This window comes from Pomacea canaliculata, linkage group LG1 (assembly GCF_003073045.1).
Source record: "Pomacea canaliculata isolate SZHN2017 linkage group LG1, ASM307304v1, whole genome shotgun sequence".
Classification (NCBI taxonomy): domain Eukaryota; kingdom Metazoa; phylum Mollusca; class Gastropoda; order Architaenioglossa; family Ampullariidae; genus Pomacea; species Pomacea canaliculata.
Genome location: NC_037590.1, coordinates 39988479 through 40008083, shown reverse-complemented (window position 1 = coordinate 40008083; position 19605 = coordinate 39988479). Strand labels below are relative to the sequence as shown.

Below are 19605 nucleotides of genomic sequence, written 5' to 3'. Positions count from 1 at the left end.
AAAGCCGAAAAATTGTTTTAACTTTGACAGCAGAGCTCAGTCCCCGAAGGATAAATCCAAAAACAGAATTAGCTTGTCGGTTGGTTTTTTCATTCTGCCAGTCTCTCAGATTCCACTCAGCGTGATGTCCATGATTTTGCCTCGAACCCTCACATGTGGCTTTCTACATGGCATTGCTACAATGATGTGGAGTATAGTGGAAGTGAATGTAAAGATAACATAACGGAATAGAATATAGTCGAACGACACCACACAGGAAAGGATATTGCTAACGTATCTAGTGTAGTGTGATTTTGTTTGAAAAGCCTCGTCACAAAGCTGCGAGTTCGCAAAAATACCCTTATTAAAGTATTTTGAAGTGACATTCGCAAACGAAGAAGACTTCTAAAGTAGTTTAGACTAAAGAAGTGTTCCTAGTGGGGCAGAATAATTAACTACTGTATCATCATACGTTGCTCATGATGGCACAAGCTGGTTGCCTGAGACAGCTGTACTGTTCACTTCAGTCTGTCTGTCAAAATGTAGTGTCCAACCCATCCTTACATTTTCTCCTGCAGAAAAGTCATACAAAAGAGCCTAGGTTATTACTTTATTTGTCAAGAGGATTCAGTGATGCAAGAGTAAAGTCTGAGTCACAAGTGACAGCATTAGAAAAAGAACAAAATATGGAACTTCAGATGCAGAATAGAGAACATCATTTGAGAGTGAGAAGACATAACAGTAACACATACAGGCCTGACTTGAGAGCCCAAGACAGCAAGAGAAACAAAACAAATGGCTGGGCAGACACATTTGGAACTTTTCAAGAGGATACCTTGGAAGAGAGGATAAAAGAATCATTAACCTGTGAAGTTGCAACTCATGATGAAAGGTAAGAAGGCGAGAGAAAGGGATTGTATTGTACATGTATATTTCTTTAAAATACTTAGGGCCAAGTATACACATCCTTTTGTTTGTCCACTCCTTGACTTCTTTGCACCAATTTTGGTAGTGGTCTACTTTGTTTACATCATTTTAATAAATGTGAGTTTTTATTTATTTAAAAGGCTACCTTTAAAAATTGGAGGATTAAAAAAAAATTTGTTCAATTTTTTTTTTTCAACTGAGCCATGGTCCATTATAAAGTTTTGTGCCATGAATTTAGTGGTAGAAAACTCTTTTTTTTTCATTGCTTTTTATTCAGATTGACTGATGATGAGGAGGAGGAGAAGGATGATCGTAGTCATATTAGGCTTTCTGCAACAAACCGTCGCCACATTCCAACGTGGTATGGGAGAAAGATTATAAGGTTTAACAAAAGAGGGAGGGTAGGTATCACTACAAAGTTTATCAAGATGCCTTTTAAAATAAAAGTCTGATTTGACACACACATGCTTACAATGAATTTTGTTTTTATGTCTAATATTATGTAGGTGCAAAGGGAAAATACCCATATATTTTCCTTAGTAGTTTATTAACATATGTAACACATCCTATCCTCTGTGAAAATTGATAAGGTTTAAAAGATCTGGTAGAAACCTTGGCACTGACTCAGATTTGATACAGCAAAGCACATGAATTACTAACTTAAAGATGATAAGAAAATTCAGTTTGATGTTTTTGTATATTCATTGACTTCTTTGTAGGTTCGGGAAGCAATCCAACTGCTTGAAGAAAGCATGCTGAAGAAAGACCGAGTAAAACCCGATGACTATGTTTTTACATCACTTATTTGTGGTCTTGGGCATGCAGGCTACACAGCCAAGGCATTCAGTTTGTTTAACAAGGTAGATTTTCATACGTTTTACAATTTAATAGCTAATTTTGTATTCTTGGAGTAAAAGGGTGCATTGCATCAAGAAATAAAGTGCTTTTTCCAATTCCTGCTGAGTTGGCAGTTATGGTGGTGATAATAATATTAATAAACAAATTCACTTGAATAGCCCCTTATCTCTGCCATATGGACGAACTCAAAGTGCTTCACAAAAAAAAAATAAAAAATGATCTAGTATGTTCAATGACAGTCAGTGCTTCTAGAAGAAACTCTTGTAGCCTCTAGGATGCAAGCCTGCAAGAGGGTCTAGATTAGATAGTTTGCAACAGCTGTGAGAAGCCAGTAGCTGTGGTTTGTGTACAGGGTGCTTGAAGTTGTCAATATTTCACGAATAGAATGAAAAAAAAAAAAAGGCAACGCAGTAACCAATACTGCTGACAATCGCTCCAGTAACATGACCCATGCTGCTTGAATCTTTCCTGCTGTTGTCAGAATGAAGTGAAGAAACTTGATAACAGAAAACCCCTATTATCCAGATTCAATGTTAATAATATTGTTAATGTTAGTTTAGCAGTAATAGTAGGAATGGCAGAAAGAGTAGTGAGGGTCATGGAATTCACTTTGGGGTGGTCCAGCAGTGCAGGGGTAAAACACATGGTTGTGACTAGCCTAGCAAGAATTGTGATATCTTTGGTTTAGATCTTGTCTTGGGGCACGCACTCCAATGTAACACTTGTTCTTGGAACATGGCTGTCCATTGAGAGTTTTCTCCTGGTATTACAGTTTCCTTTTCCTTCATCGTCTTTTCCCTCCAGTGTGAAGTTTTAGTTGGAAGCCCTTTTCTATTCTGTAAGAGATTTTTCCATTTATCATGTTGTAAGGTGTCAGGGTCTATAGTGGATACATTTTTATTGATATACTGGTAGTGCTGGTCTCTGTAATTGTTTTATTTCTAGTTGCTTAAAAATGTTTATAAATTATGTGAAACAACAATAAATCATATGATGAAAATTTTCCAAGTGGGCATGAAAATGTAAATGATTTAGCAGCAGGGTCACACTAATGTGTAGTAAGTCAGACTTGAATGCTAATAAGTGATAGTTCATTGTTATCTATTATCAAACTTCAGTGACATACCTCTACATGCATAATAGTATGACACCAGAAAAATATATGTTACCTGTAGACAAGCGTTTACACTACAGAAGTTGGGATAGTGCTTATCATATAAATACACGTTCAGTCGAGGGTCTGAAAACCCCTTTCATTTTATGTATATTAAGTACTAGACTAACAAGGAGGATAAAACCTTTATTTCACTTTTCAGATGAAGAAAATGGGTATCATGCCAAAGCCTCAGACATATACTGCCTTATTTAATGCTTGTGCAAACTCTCCCTGGCCAGAGGATGGGCTGCGGAGGGCAGATCACTTGTGGCAACTGATGCAAGAGAAGGGGATTGAGCCCACACTTATCACTGGCAAAGCTATGATAAAGGCGTTTGGCATGTGTGGAGACCTGCGCAAGGCATTTGCCCTTGTGGACCAGCTTTCACAGACTTTCAGGCTGGACCAAGAAGTTTTCAGCAGTATCTTGATGGCCTGTGTGTCAGACAAGCAAGCAGGCCTCCGCTATGCCATTCAGGTAGTGTTGATTTGGGAAAAATTATTGGTATTTGGACTAATTAAAAATATCTGTACTCAATAACCTTCAATAAAAAGAACAGTAGAGAGTGAGGCAAAGGATGTTGGAACTACATGGGCCCAACTGAGGCGGGGGGCTGCCTAAAACCATGTCCGCTGGTGAGATGTTATTGGGGCCATATGCTCCTTGAGGAGTAACAAGTAATAAACAAAACTAATAACCTTCAATAAACATGATTAAGTGCCTTTTCAAAAGTAGACTTATACAATAAGCCAACGTAGATAAGTTATACTAACATCATGTTCTATCATGATAGGATTATCAGTGTCATGTAGTTATCACGTTTTGAAATTGTGATAAGTTTATTTTCAAAATTCATACTTTGGAACTTATTTTCACCTTATCTGTATCATTACTGTTTTCTTAAAGTCTGTTGACAATCCCTAAGAAATATTCTTCAAAACTCTTTAGAAGTACAGTCCCCACAGGTAGACTCATGATATTTAAAAATATAAATATTGTTGCATATACTGAAATGTTGTGTTCACTGGTCTATGATTTTTGTGTGTAGGTGTGGCGATTAATGCTGCGAATGAGAGTACGTCCAGACCTTCCCTTGTACAACCTTCTCTTACGTTGTGTTCGTGATTGTGGTGTAGGAGAAGTGGCAGCTATTGAAGATCTGTTAGGAGAGACAACTTACTCTGCAAAAGAGAAGACCCAGCCACGTGTTTCCTCCATGGAAGACAATAAAAAAGTTCTCTTACCATCACCAGTGATGACAGGTATCACAGATGGTTTTCCTGCTTCTAAAGTAAACCAGAAAGAAGACTTTCTTGAGTCTTCAGGATACCATTCAAAGTTGGAGGACCTTGGTGGTGTCAGCTCAAAAAAGAGGACTTACAAAATGGGGTACAATAACCCAGACTCAAACAAGGACATCAGCCAAAGAATTTCACAAGATGGACAAAAGGAGCTGTTGAGCAATTTATCATATCCAGTCAACATTCCAGACCTGCTTTCCCCCATCTCTTGTACAGCAGCAGTTTCTGCACTGGGGGATTTATCAAGTAAAGAAAGCCGATTGGCCCTTCTGGGTGGTGTTGATGGCATTTTGAAAAGAATGGAAAAAGATATGGTCCAGCCAGATATTCGCACTTTCAGCCAGCTGGTTACAGTTGCCATGCCCACATTAGAGGCAGAGAACAAATTAATGGCAGATATGAAAAAGATGAAGGTCCAACCAGATGTTGACTTTTTCAACATGTTAATGCACAAAAGAATTGCAAGGAGAGACTACGCAGCTGCTAGGGTAAGGTGGTAGGTGTGCTGGGCTTGATTTATGTTAGTGAATGTGTGCATGCAAGTAAAGAGTCTTTGAATGTGGAATGCTTTAATAAGATTGTGAAAGTATCATTCTGTTAAATGCCTTTAATCAATGTATAGTTTAGATCTTAATATTCATTTTAGTCCTTGACACATGTTGGTATAATTTTTAAGTGTTTTAGGTGTGGATATAATAGTGTTTTGATGTGCAATATGTTTGGGTGGTCCTGCTGTATGTATTGTTTTAATACAGCAAAATGAAAAGTTGTTACCAAATACCCAACCCAAGCTCATGCATGTCTGTGCACCTGTATGTTTAATATAAATAAATGTAGCCCTCGTTAATTTTTTTCAGTGATGAGGCCTCTTATTTAATATTGACAGTAAACTAGCAAAAGATGTAATGGTTTGTGTTTATGCAGGATGTTCAAGAAGAAGTTAAAAAGAACAAGCTAACTGCAAATTTAAGGACTTATGGTATATTAGCAATGACATGCCGGTCTGAAAAGGATGGGCAACAGCTTCTGAAAGACATGGAAGTAGGTACATTTAGAGCTCTTCCTACTATTGCCTTGTTCCTTTGTTTTTTAGTAAACCTTTTTTTTTTCCTTTTAATTTTATAAATTTATCTTTACTTTCTAAGTTTTTGCACTAATTGTTCAGGTGAAAAGAAAAGAAAGTAGTGTTGAGATGAACTATCAAAGAATGGCCTGAAGCAGCTCCCTGGTCTGATATTCACCAACCAAACCAGAGCAGTAAAAGTTCTACATGTTCATAAAATCTATTTTTGTATTTGACACATGAAGGGCACACCTGTATGTATATCATTGTGCAAAGATTTTAGTGTTCACCTTTTGAGGAGCAGAAAGTGCACACATACCTGTTTGCCCAGATTACCTGTAGTGTACTCCTTTCTGTTTATATCCCTGTTGAACTGGGTTCTATTTTTTGTTCCCTTACACATCGTCCCTCATCTTTTGTGGGCCTTCACACAGAATGTAGAATCCTTACCAGGATAACATCTCTCACTTGTGCATGTCATAATTCTTTTGTATTCCTGGTTTTTTCAGTTTTATAAACTTTCTGAGCTGTTTATTATTATTATAAAACAAAGATACCCAGCATAGTCCAGGTGGTATCCCATCTCCTCACAGACTGTCAGCACTTGTGGGATGGTAGAACAGACCAAAAGGAAGCGGGACAGGAGGAGGAGATACCATTTCCCTGAAGGGAAGATAGATATCTATGTGCTGCCAAGAACTGCACCTTTCACCATCTCTCCCATATGGCACTGTCTAAAATGACACTGATGTCAAAATTTTCCCTAGGTTGTAGGATTGCCATAGGAAATATCATAAAATGGGTAAATAAACATTAAAACATTCCCTCAAGCAAAATTACAACTAGACATAGTCTTGAACATACACAAAATTTAGCTAGGATTGGACGAAGCATGTGGATTTGCATATCCTTCGAAAGAATCATACATATGTACACAGCCAACACATTCTTTACTTTACAGTTTTACAGATATGTATCCACTCTTTGGAAATGTTTATGCAAATCAACTCAAAATTGTGTTTTGTTTCCTATCCTGAAGGATGCAGAAGTTCAGCCAAACATTGAGATCTTCGGAACACTAATGAGAGCATCAGGTCTCAAGTTTGGTTACAAGCTCAGAGTGCTTCAAGTTATGCAAAAATTGGACATAGCCCCCAATACTACATTCCTCCAACACATTGAAAATAGTCTTGCACTAGCTCGTCAAAAGATTGTTGAAGCAGTATGTATGCTTGTTTCTGTTTCTCTCTCTCATGTACTTAGTGTTGCACTTTGGTTGAAGCTTCTGTAGATGTAAAGTTAGAGAATATTTATACAAAGCAGCAGGTTATTGAGAGGGTGCTTTAGTTGGGAGGAAGGCTGACTTAAGTTACTATTCACGATAATGATAATACAAAGTTGTAGAATACCACACACCATGAGACAGTGGCATTGAAGAGCTTACAGGCAAGACCATCATCAGATCTTATGGAGAAGAAAAAAGAATTAAAGGATAAAATTTAAAAAAATGTTTTATATGTTAAGATTCAAGAGGTCTTTAGAAGCTCATAGTTCAGACATATTTGCATGTATTTGTAAATAACTATGCATGTATATCTATTCAACTTTTCATATTTAAAATGGTTAAAGTCAAATGGTTTTTATAATGGTGTGTCTTCAGGAAACAAAAGAAGAGAAAGAAAATTTTCTTCTGTCTGAGAAATTTCAGAAGAGCATGGAGCGATTTGAACATGAGTACCAAGAATGGCTGAAAACAACAAAAGTAGGAAAAAATCCTCATCCATGGGCAGCTTTCAAACCCAAGCCCCTCACAGATGATGCTGAGGCTGCAGTCAGCTGAGTAAAGGCAGAATGTAAGTGAATTCTGCAGAAAACATGTTGGTTGTTAAAAGATCTCTCGCTTTACCTTTATATTGATAGAAAGAGAACAAAAAGAAAGTCATATTTATATAAACACACACACTCAGTTTTTCTAGTTCGGATTTGTAGATCGTTGTTTGTAAACATCCTCCTCTGATCTCGTGATCAGCATGGAATAAGGTGGGAAGAGTATCTAATACCCAAGAATGTAGGCACTGGTATTTTCAACTAGTGAAAACATGTAGATGTAAAAGCTTTAAAGTATTAAGGGTAGTGCAGTTTGTTTTCTGCTTTGTTGTAGTAATAAGACTTTAAGAAAATTTTTCTTTTAATTAGTTCTAGGCTCCTTTGGTTTCTCTCTCAGGGGTGATTACAGTGGCTAAAACACCTGTCACCACAACAGCAGAGAATCCAGTGTCAAGATCTTCAGTATACCTCTGTTTGGATGTGACATCTGTTTACAGGGCTGTTAGTGGTTTCTTACAGATACCATGGTTTCCCCAACCCTCTGTGTGTGTGTGTATTCTTGTATGAAAGGTTCAATACATATCCCTAAAGCATATGTGCTTGTGCACCTGTGAGTCAGGGTGAAAGCACCATATAAATATTCGCAGTAACTGTATCTGAAAAAAATATCTTGAGTAGGGTGGTGAATATATTTGAAGATTGGGGGAATGGGGAACCAACATGAAAAGTTGTGTATTGATGGCAGTAGTTGTGAGACGTGTGTCGAGCACTTCAACCATGTGCTTGGCATTCCTAACAGCAACATGAACTTGCAAAACTTCTCATAAGGAGTTCTGTACTAATTTTCACCTGATTAGTTAACTTTCTGGGTGTGCATGCTTTTTTGTTGTTATGCTACATGACAGTGTTGGGGCAGTCCAGTGGTGCAAAGGTTTGCACCTGTAACCAATACACTGAGGATTAGCTGCCCTGGGTTTAGATCTCATCTTGGACACACTTCTTCTCTGCACATGGCATCTGTCTACAGGTCTGGCTGGCTGCCATGCTGTGATATAACCTTAGATGCTGGCTTGGTGTAAAACATTAATCCCTCCCCCTACACACACATTAAAGTGTTAACTGAAGTTACAAGGATAAGGTCCTTACTTTTTTCTTTTGTTTTGTGCTTACTGTGAGAGGATGTGGTGTGTAAAGACCTTAAAGGAATAACAAAAGTTATAATTGTCTTGCTCATTGGAAAACTGTGTTTTTTACTTGGATGAATATGAAACTTTTGTCACGAAATGTAAACCAGACCAACTTGCATGCATATTTGATTATGGAGCTTACCTGTGGACTGATAATACAAGCATTGAAGTACTTTGAATATCTCATTCACTTTTTCACTTATGTGAACCATTTTGCTTTAGGTGATATTTGTTGAGTAGTAGTAATAAAAAAATCCCCACGATTTATGTAGCGCATGGTCATGTTTCTGAAGAAGCATCCTCTCAGCATTTGAGGCAAGAACAAGACATGGACAGCAGAAAAAAAAAACTTCATAAGAACCAACTGTACAGACAAGTAGCAAAAAGACTAAATTAGAAATGCAAAAATGATTTGGAGGAACGAGCAGTAGCGACAGAGTTGTGGAAATCTGAAGAAATGAGCAGGTGGACTAGTGTGGGTAGTTGGAAAATATGGAAGGGGAGAGAGTTCCACTGTTTGGCAGCACAGTAGCTAAAAGAATGCAGAGCACATACGGTTGTTCTGGTGACAAGGATAGCATACTGTCATAGGACGAAAAAAAAAAAGAGTCTGGCAGGGGTGTAGTGGATGCGAAGTGCACATCATAAACGTGAAATTTCACCATATGTTTAATATGAACCATCAGTGTCAAGATATCCAATATTTACACTTAAATCTACAGCACACCAAGCTTGCTTCACACAAAATGAACATGCTTAGCATCAAGTAAGCAACAGCTGAAGGTTGCCTCATACATTTGCATCCCATTTGTAATTCTGCTGCATGTCCATCATGCATGAATCATGAAGAGAACAGTACAAGGAATGTTGAAAAAACAAATTTTCCATGAACTTTCTTTACAAATATCCTCTCATTCTTTCATCAATATCAGCACGAACATGTTAACAATAAACATGCAAGCCTCACTTGTGCTCACAAAAACACATTAACCAGAAGAGAAAAAAATTCATTCTCATAAAGGATCAAATGAGAATACTGCCCCATTCACATCTCAAAACGAGCATGTAACTTGCTCTCACACATGGTTAACTATGCAAACAAAGTCTATCTGATCCAGTGTTTGTAAAAGTTATTTTTTTAGGCACGTGCTGCAAGAGTGAATAATGTTTGTCAACAGTTCACTTATCCTCCTATTTTCAAAACATGATGATACAGCAGTTTCAAAGACTTGTATTCTCATTTTTTTAATACAATTTAGATATCCTCAGTTGTGATAGGTCTTAGGTGACTGGACATTCAGAAGATAACCAGATTATGTTCATGTTGAGATGTGGAAATCCAATGGATAATCATCTGTGAACAATAGAGTTCTGTTTCTGCCATTCAGAGGATGGGCTGTCACATTGTCTTCTAGCATTTCCTTTGACAGCAAACCCACAGGAATTCTTCCAAGAACTGCCAGCTGACATATAGATTCTGAGTGCACCAAATTCTCCTGCATGGCTACTCTCATATTTTTTTCTAGCAATGCCTTCATTTGAAGTCCGGCATGTAAGTTAAAAAAACATCTTGCACACATTCTACTTGACAAAACTAGAGACTTTTTGCACCTTTGTGCCTTTGTTTGCAGGAGTGCATTCAGGTTCAGTTTGGCAATTCATCATACATGTGTGAGCAGTTAATTTTCAGTAAACTTTAAAACTTGAAGCTCACCAATTCAGACTGACAAGTTTTAAAATTTAAGAGGACAAAAAAAAAAGGCTTTCATTTAATAAATATGCCTACTTTACAGTTAGATACTGAAAGACACTAGCAAAGTAAACCAAATCCTGGAGACATTTATCTGGTCTTTTGCATACAAGCAACAAAAGTATGCTGGCACAGATGTATACAAAATGACGCATATCTGCAAATCTGGAACAAGTTAGCAAACAAAATCTCACAACTGAACTGTGATTATAAATTATGACAAGGATGCAGCAACAGACTATGTAACACATAAAGATAGCCCCATGACCTTTTGGCTGCTAGAGAGAGTTGTTGCAGATGAACTCGAGACCAGTTTTTGTGTGTGTGAGGGCAGTGCTTAACTCCTTTCCCTTGATGCCATTCCTTCACTTACACTTTTAAGGGTCAGGTACCCATTGAACAGCTGGGACAATTGGGAGAAATATGCTGCTCCACTGGGGTGTCAAACTGACCAATGTCAGCATGTCTTCTACTGCTCTAACCCCACCACTATCTGCTTCTGCCTCTAGTTAGAACATAATTAAAAATGATAGATGCCAAAATCAACATTGTCAAATAAATCCATGCTGAAGGATCATAGAGAGAGCAAAAGATTTTGCAGCATTCATCAAAGACTAGAATAAGCAAGATGAATGTGCACAGACATTTAAATTGCGCAATTTTCCCACAATACAGCAGAAATACATACAATTAATAAACTTCGTATTGAAAAAAAAAACTTTCCTTCAATGCAGGACGGATAATTCAGTGGTCAGGGTGGCTAATGGGACTACAATGCTGCATCATTTATGCAAGAAAGTCTTAATTACCACAAGGAAAAAAGTTCCATCAGTTGTATTAGCAAAGAACTAAACTCTACGCTGGCTTAAACAGGAGAAAAACCTAATGAACTGGTTTTCTTAGACCTCCTATACTGAAAAAGGAATGTTAATTTATAACTTTAAAATACATAAACTACAGCTTACTAGATCCTACAAGTAAGAAGGCAATGATAAAAAAAGCCCACCATGCACTCATTTAGATAACCACCCAATAAACTACTAAAAAGGCAAAAATAATTTTTGAAAGGATTGTTTTCACATGCTGAAAAGAATATCACCTATGCACAGAAAAAAGTTCTGATCATCTTCCTTGATTCCAGTATCTTTCACAAACCCCATGAAAGTAGTTTTCACTTATAACAGTAACTAGTACTACTACTATTGCTTAAAACCCTTGGCTGAATAGACTATTAATTATCTATATACAAAGACGGTTGAGTTGAAAGAGAGTTCAAGTTGACAAATCACACACTTTTCAAGGAAGTGTAGTCAGCTTGCTTTCTTTAGTACTATCTGTTTTGGCACTTGATGAAGGGACTGTTGTAGAGGCTGCAGAGAACATCTGTAAAAATTCATATTCAAGTTACTGTTCAGTCAGTCTGCAGAGGAAATTATTTCATTTATTGTACTTTATAAGGGTACAGCTGCCAGTATAAACAAAAAAAAAAGTAAAAGATATTTTAATTTTTGTTCCGTAAATTCTTTGGCAGTCATGAAGTTAGCAAACTAATAAGCATGGAAGAATTGTGAAGGGTCTATTCCTTGAAGCAATAGTTCTGATAGTAGCATTAAGAACTAGCCAGAACAAAACATGAATCTCAACAAAAGTTAGCATAGCGTTGTGCTAGTTTGGTGAAAAAAGTGTTTTTTAAAGGATATGTAAAGTGCCTTAATTCTAAATTCTGGTGTCACTGAAGAGCAACATAAAAATAGTAGCTTTAAGCTTATTTAAAGATGTTGCTATAATAGCGAGTCACTTTTTGTGATGTATCAAAATGAGATCTTGACTCCTTTTCTCAGGCGAGAATTGCAATATTCAAAGGCTTACATCTTGTGAACAGAACAGTTTTTAATATTATTCACCAAAATTTGAGGAAATAGTATTTGAACAAAACAAAGTTGTTTTTAAAATTTTTACACTTTAGTGTGAATAAAATAATACAAATTTTGATTTGGCTTTTCGTTACATACCGATCTCACAAACTGAGTTGTGAAGAAATTTCTGGCAACTGTTGTAAACTTTTTCTTCGCCCCAATTTTGCATCGGATGTAGCCATAAAGATTTGCACCATTCATCAAGAATCCAACAGCCACCACCATCTTAAAAAAAATAAAACAACATCCATCAAGGTTTGCCCACAGGCTAATTATCAAGGAGGATCATCAATCTTGCATGTAAGAATGGCAACATAACATTCATCTCCTTTTCACCATTCAGATCTAATTGTAAGAATTTCACTGAAAGGCTCAAAATCATTACGCTGTCTTTTCTCCGTATCATAAATGTCTCTAATATGTCTAATGACAAATACAAAGGACCACACCTTTTTGACTATCCCGTGTAAAACTAGGTACTGCTAATACTGTTGGATTGTCTTCAGTTTTTTTTCTAATTTTCCTCATTAATGACTCTACACAAAACCACTAGCCCTTTCATATACCACATGTGACCAATTCAGATTTAATAACTCAATGCGACATTGTCTTAGATTAAATGGATGGCGGTTCTTAGATAACACAAGTACAATTTCATTAGCACAAGAATAATCTTCTCATTTGGAGTTTTAGTTGCAAGTGCATAACAGATACTTACAAACCACTTGAAGTTCAAGCGAAAAATGCAGGAGAAGATAAACACAACCCAAAACATCTGAGATATCACCATGGATAGCCAAAATATCCGGGACTCTATAGAAAGTACCTTTTGACGGCCTGCTGTTGTCTGTTAAAAAAAAAATAATTTTCTTGTTTTTTGCAGAACTGGTCATCATAAAAATAAGTTGGCCAGTTATACATGGTTATTACTTCTAAATTACTTCTTGATTGGCCCTTTCCCAATAATAATAATAAGGAGGATTTACCTAGTGCATTTCCACAGATTTGTTCACAGTGCTTTACACAAATCATACATAGATTAAATTATCAACAACCATGCACCCACATTCGCATATAACAGACATTATCACTTCTAAAACATACACTCACTCATACACAAAGTAAATTACAGACATGTTATGCCCGCTCATGGTCAGGAGAGGGTCACGCCATTGCACTACTTAATTTTGCAGAGAAAAAAAGTAGACCGTGTTTTGTTTTTGCAAAATTAAGGGAACATCATATCTAAGAAAAATGTAGAAATGATGTCCAACACAACATGACTTTACAAAGTTAGAAATTGCTAAGATACTGAAAGCAATATTACACTTGAATTGATAGCCATAAAACCAGATGGTCTGCCAAAATATGCCTCATAACAAATGAAATGGGGAAAAATACTACCCTATAATGTTTTTATAATTAATGAAATACATTATCATTTGACAAAACAGTTTGATTACCTTTCGTGATTCAAAAACCCAATGGCTGTCGCCTTTATCATCAACATAATTCCACCACCGTAGACTAACAAGTAATCTCCCTGAAAAAAAACCCCAAACTTTCAAGTATTTACAAAAGATAAAATTACAATAAGACATGCATGTTAAAAATATTATAATAAAGTTCAATGACAACCACTCTAATCTTTGCCAAACATGTAAAACTAGTCTTGAATGACTAGCCAATGCTTTCAATAAAACATATTATACACAATGAACAACTCATGCACATGCTCAATGGTCAGCATACATCTATAATTTCCCTCCCCCTGAGGTGTTTTTGATTTTTGTGACAATATTTCCTTACAACTTCTGGTATATTTAGGATACCATGGCCAATCTTTTTAATGGTATTTCAGTTCATTTGCATGCACCAAATACAAAGAACCAGATATAAGTTGATACTGCACCATCAATTGTAATCAAATGTCAGACATAACAAAACTAAACAATGGCAGTTTTAATTAGTGTTTTTTTTAACACTGAGGATCAAGACCAATAACACTGAGGTATATTCATTGAACTCTACTTTTTTCTGTGACTGGTTGGTAAAACCCTAAACTATTTTAACTGAAGGCCTAAAACCCCTTATACTTTGTGGATGAGAAACAATGTCATGAGCAATGGACTATGGATAAACATAAACAAAATAATGAATTATCAGTAAAGAAAAAACAATACCAGTTATGTTCTTGACTGTCCAAAAGTCCATGCACAGAAATAGTATGATGACAACAAAATTTGTGATGAAACTGGAGCTAAAATACTCGCACAGTATGTATGCCAGCAATGCCAGAACCCGGAAAAAGATGTGGAAAAATACTGCAACAGGGTGTCTGGAAGTGTAAAAGAAGGATTTAGTCATTTTTTATTTTTTATTTAAATTTTGGTCAATAGCAAATGTTTACCTTTATTCCCTTTAATATTAATAATATGTTTATTTATATAGCATTTTCCCCACCATTAAAGGTGGGCTCAAAATGCTTTATTAAATAGAAAAACACACAAACATAAGAAAAATGGATGCTGGTCTCAAAAACAATCACTGAAAAATAGACGAATTCTAGCAGTAAGATGAAGGGTAGTTACACAATCCCTGAGAAACAGCTAGATTATGTTCAAGAATTTCTGGACTTAAATACTGGAGGCAACCATCAGCATGTCAGGGTAGTCATAGACTGTTCACAGGCGCTGGCCTCCTACGATTGTGGAGAAAAGTTGTGGAGACCAGTCAGACACATCTGTCCACTAGCTGATATTAAAACATGGCTAGCTTTCACACTCCTATGTATGACACCTTTGCTATGCAAGTATTCGAGAGCATGCAGTAAACCCTGAAAGATATATATGACCACTAGCTCTGTACACAAGATATATGTGACCTCTAGCTCTATACACAAGATATATGTGACCTCTAGCTCTATACACAAGATATATATGACCACTAGCTCTATACACAAGATATTTTAAAAACTTTATAATTAAATATCACCAATAATTATTATAATTTTTATACAAGTTAACTGATTACCCTTAATATTGATTAACTGTAGAGTTCTAAATGCAAATATTATCAAGGTAACAGTTTTCAAACCCATGATATTAAAAATCTCCAACTAGTAAGCCTATGATAAATTAATTCATTTGATTATATTGATTATCTTCCAGTCAATGAGAACAGCCTAGTGTATAGATGCTAAGTGGAACAGCTGTCCATTCAGATCTTTCAATTTTTCAAAGACTTCTAATCAGCCAAGATAGCATACATGTATTGATTGTGTAACAGGTGCTACATTTGCTTGCAAGATCAGTCACCAACAATTAGCAAGGTTGATTACAAAATCAATTCATTACCAGACATCTTGCACTCTTTGTCCCAGGAGAATATTGAGTCAATATCAAGAATATTTCCAAAGCAGATGCAACATGTGCGTGTGTTTAAAACTACTTTAGATGTTTTCTAAATTAATATTTATAAAAAAAATGATCACATAGTCTTTTATAAGATGTACAATATTTGCCTTTTTTTTTAGTTTGTTTTGTAATTTGTCATAAGTAAAATGCACATCAACCACAAATATATGCAATGTTCTGAATCTATTACTTATTTTTAAAAAAAACCTACTTAAGTTTTTTTTGGGAGTCAAACTCTTCCTCTTCTCCAAAATTCAATGTCACATCATCTGATTCCTGCATTATGCTCTGAAAAGAACGAATAAAATGTAAAAAGATGAAGAAGGTAAATAAAAACGTGTGAGAATTCAATTACATCTCTTTCTCTTTTGCTTCTCACAAGCTCATTCATTTATTCTCTCTCTCTCTCTTAATCATGCACACATTCTGCTCTGACACAAGGTACCCAATTTAATCTGCCAGACATTAGTTATAGCTCGCAGGATTGCTCAAGATTATTTGGAATGTAAAAGGGTGCATTCATATTTAACTATCTTCATAAAGACAATAACAAAAATAAGCTTAAACCTATCTGCTTGGTGGCAATGGTATCTGGAAAAACTCCCTGCAAGGGAGTTTTGTGGGGCACAAGAACAGGTCTAGTACTTAGTTTGATCGTCAGGTATAGGAATTGGGTAAGAGTACTGACTGGGTGAAGCAAATGACATAATGTCATACTTCCAGCTCTGCCATTTTCGCACAAGCCAATGATATAGGTCTATAACACATTTGTGCCCATTTTTAATGTACATGTCAGTCAGGTTATGTGTGAAAAAGTAATCCGTAAATAAATCAGAACAAAATCCTCTCCACATCTGTGGTCAAGAATCATTTCAGAGCGGGTCAAACAGCGTCTAAAAACTACAACACCATCATCATCATTATCATCAATTCTGCTAAGAGAGATTAAGAATGGGGCAAAATGTTATGCGATGCAGAGGTAATAAAAACATAATCATCTCTGTGATAAGAAAATATCGATTGTAGATCAAAGAAAAGTGAATAATACTAAATTGTAGTAACAGCCACAAATGTATATACATGCACTATGTGCTAGTCGCAGACTGTCACCGAGTTCGGTTTGTTTTCTTTTTATCAAGACAACACAAAAAGATATTTGATAATCTATTTTCTCCTGAGTATCTATGAATATCCGTCACAACTAGAACACCCAGTTCCATGCGAAAGTTATAAAATGTAATAACAGGTATTTGCAGTGACAACTCACACTGTTGACGTCTTCCATGTTGAAACGTCAATCCGGAAGTAGAGATTTCCTCACACTTCCTGTGTGGTCCTGGGATACACCACGCTACCCATAGATTCTGTAAGCTACACATGTGCCTGGAATGGGCCCGCTTATAAAGGGTTCAGCTGCTACAATAGCTGTTTTGTTTCTGTCCGAAATTATATACAAATTATATTTGCACTGGGTTAGTAAACAATGCAAGTCTTCACACAATGAAAGAGAGAAAAAACGGGACGAAATCATGGAGGTTTTCTTCTTCCCAGATAAGACCATAGCATGTAAAACGCACTTCCTAGGCGAGACTCCATGCTTTAAGGATAAATGTAAATATTCTCATGAAAAGACTTCTTTGAGCGAGCTATATCGCCACCTTAGCAGTTGCCGACGCACCATGGATGTGTGTGTGTTCGTCTTGACTTGTGCGGATCTTGCTGACATTATTGTTACCATGCATCGCCGTGGAGTCGTCGTCCGTATCATCACCGATGACGAGCAGGTCAACATCAGCGGCTCACAAATCTGGCGTTTCAGAAAGGAAGGTCTGTGTAGATTTTCATTCGATCGCGGTGTATCGTGAAATTATATATGTTCTTAAATTTGGTAGATTCTCAGCACACATTTCAATTTTTCGGATATTTCCAGACATGGACATATGATGACGCTTGAAAAGACACGTTTTACACACACGCATTGAACAGTATGAAGCTCGCGATTGTGTGCATGCATTATGATTTATACTTGTAGTCCTAATTTCTTTTGAGCGTTAGCATGTGTAAGCATACAGTTTGATAGATGGTATCAACAGAAGGACTTGAATTTATCTAGTATTACAAAACACTTTAATGCACATATCCTACATTAATCGAAAGAAATTTTAATTCATCAATAATTGTTAAGCATTTAAAAAAAAAACAATTATATATTAGAAAATTTCATCAATTAACAAATGGGCATTAAAAAAGTTATTTTCTTATTTATTATTCAGGAATCATGGTCCGAACTGACAATTCTTCCTACAACATGCATCATAAATTTGTGGTAGTAGACTGCCAGCTGCTTATCAATGGCTCCTTCAATTGGACTCGTCAAGCCATCACTGGAAACCAAGAAAATGTCTTTGTAACTAACAACAGCAAGATCACTAAATCATTTTTAGAAGAATTCGAAAAACTCTGGGAGCAATTTGATCCTAAAAACCAGCATAGAACGTAAAAGTTAGCTTCTTTCCACATCTTTGGATTAAGTGAAGAAACTGCTTAGTTTTGGACAATTGCAGGCAGATTCTTTGTGACAGCAAGCATCAGCTGGCTTTGAGCAATTCCATCGTCATTTTCATAAACCATTGTCTTTTGGAAGTCAACAGTTGCATCCAAAAAGTTCACTTTTTTACATCATTGTGGAAACCAATTTTGTCGTTTGTTGAATTTGTCTTTTGCATGTGTATGTGTGTGTGCTGTCTTGGGATTAGCTTTTTTATTATTGTGGAACAGATTTTTCTCAAGGAAAGAAAATGGACTTTATTTTATTAAAGGAGAAAAAAGGACAGGAAAAAAGTCCACTACTGAAAAACAACAATAATATCAAAGTGTGATTAATCAGATGCAGCCAGTCTCTTATTATGTTTCACTTGCACTTGAAAGAATTGATGCCACTGAAGTCCTACTGATGTTTGCGAGGAGATATGGAAGTATAGGTTTGTTTAAAACAATTGACTGAGTGATATTTGAAGTGTATCACCTGTTGTTGATACTGGCAAAAGTACCTTAAACATCAAGCTTCCATAGATCATGACATGAAAAAGTGTGCTATATGATTTGTAACATCATCTTTTTATGTTATGGTACAACAACTTAATAAATAGAAGTAAACAATAATTATAGTACAGCATTCAAATCTTGCAGCATAAATTTTTGTAACTGAAACCTTTCTGAATATGTTGTCTTGTTTGATGGTTGATTAATATTCTTTGCTGTGCATTTTAGATTGTCAGACTCTTACACTAAATGCTGTGGTGTGATACCACTGAGATTAAGTCATTTCAACAAAGCAGAGGAATGCAAAATTTTGACTGCTTTCTTCTGTCAGTCAGTTGTCCCTTGACTGGTACAGGGTTCCCAGGTCCTTGCAAGGTCCTTTTAAGTCCTTTTATATTGAATTTTCGCCAAAAGGCCTTTTAAGTCCTTTTATTTGCCATGCGGTCCTTTCAAATTCTCACACAGGTCCTTACATTTTCTCTGTGACCCTTTTAAGTCCTTTTATCGATAAAATATTACAACAAATTTATTTCCGGAGTAGACTTTGGCGCAAAATACCGACGATTTTTCGCTGCATTGCTATTTTAATCACATGACTACCCAGTCTCGCTCGCGGCGGGAACGTCCGTTTCGGCCTTTCGCGAGTTCACTCTCGTCGTGTCGACCACATTTCTTTGTCTGCTTAACAATTTGAAAGATGCCGGGGAAGTGCTCTTTTCAGGAGAAGTGGCTAAAGGAAGACAAGTATAAAGATTGGTTAATAAAAGACTCGAGCAATAAACATTTGGCACGATGTGCTGCCTGCAAAATATCTCTGAATCTTTCATCAATGGGCGAAAGTGTTCTGAAACAGCACATGGTTACCGAAAGACACCAAAGGCAAATAAAAGTATTTCTGAAAGATGCGCGCTTTTGTGTAACTGATTACTTTCGTCATCGAGAACATCCACAGCCCGCTCAAAATCAGACGGCACCGACCAGCTCTGCAAGTGTGTCCAGTAAGTTGACAATTATTTATCTTTAGCGATTCATTTAGTTAACGATGTGGGTACTTAGAAAAACACATTAAATTAAAGCGTGCATAACATTTTGCGGTTTTTTTCCACTCTTTATTAAGCCTATCGTCTAATTTACGGTGAAGCCAATAGCTTAAAGATCAGTAAATAGCAAAGAATTATTTAA

General features: G+C 36.3%; 3 protein-coding genes across 4 annotated transcripts; 2 read left to right on the top strand and 1 right to left on the bottom strand.

The window, feature by feature from the left end:
* Window positions 1-420: 420 nt before the first annotated feature.
* Window positions 421-8243, top strand: LOC112556355 (pentatricopeptide repeat-containing protein 1, mitochondrial-like). 2 transcript variants are annotated; one of them, XM_025225286.1, is made up of 9 exons: window positions 421-871; window positions 1184-1307; window positions 1626-1766; window positions 3081-3398; window positions 3970-4710; window positions 5147-5263; window positions 6325-6507; window positions 6946-7138; window positions 7510-8243. In XM_025225286.1, the coding sequence occupies exons 1-8, from the start codon at window positions 459-461 to the stop codon at window positions 7123-7125; spliced, it is 2217 nt and encodes a 738-aa protein (XP_025081071.1). In that variant the 5' UTR covers window positions 421-458; the 3' UTR covers window positions 7126-7138; window positions 7510-8243. The 2 variants fall into 2 exon arrangements, with proteins under 2 accessions (XP_025081071.1, XP_025081081.1); XM_025225296.1 differs by having other exon boundaries at window positions 7482-8243.
* Window positions 8244-8950: 707 nt separating this feature from the next.
* Window positions 8951-16688, bottom strand: LOC112563701 (Golgi apparatus membrane protein TVP23 homolog B-like). Its single transcript, XM_025237959.1, has 7 exons — window positions 16649-16688; window positions 15593-15669; window positions 14149-14303; window positions 13429-13508; window positions 12684-12812; window positions 12062-12190; window positions 8951-11432 (listed from the first exon to the last, which is right to left on the bottom strand). Exons 1-7 carry the CDS (start codon window positions 16664-16666, stop codon window positions 11346-11348), a joined length of 675 nt encoding a protein of 224 aa, XP_025093744.1. The 5' UTR covers window positions 16667-16688; the 3' UTR covers window positions 8951-11345.
* Window positions 16689-16705: 17 nt separating this feature from the next.
* Window positions 16706-18591, top strand: LOC112563694 (mitochondrial cardiolipin hydrolase-like). Its single transcript, XM_025237946.1, has 2 exons — window positions 16706-17208; window positions 17655-18591. Exons 1-2 carry the CDS (start codon window positions 16770-16772, stop codon window positions 17879-17881), a joined length of 666 nt encoding a protein of 221 aa, XP_025093731.1. The 5' UTR covers window positions 16706-16769; the 3' UTR covers window positions 17882-18591.
* Window positions 18592-19605: the final 1014 nt, after the last annotated feature.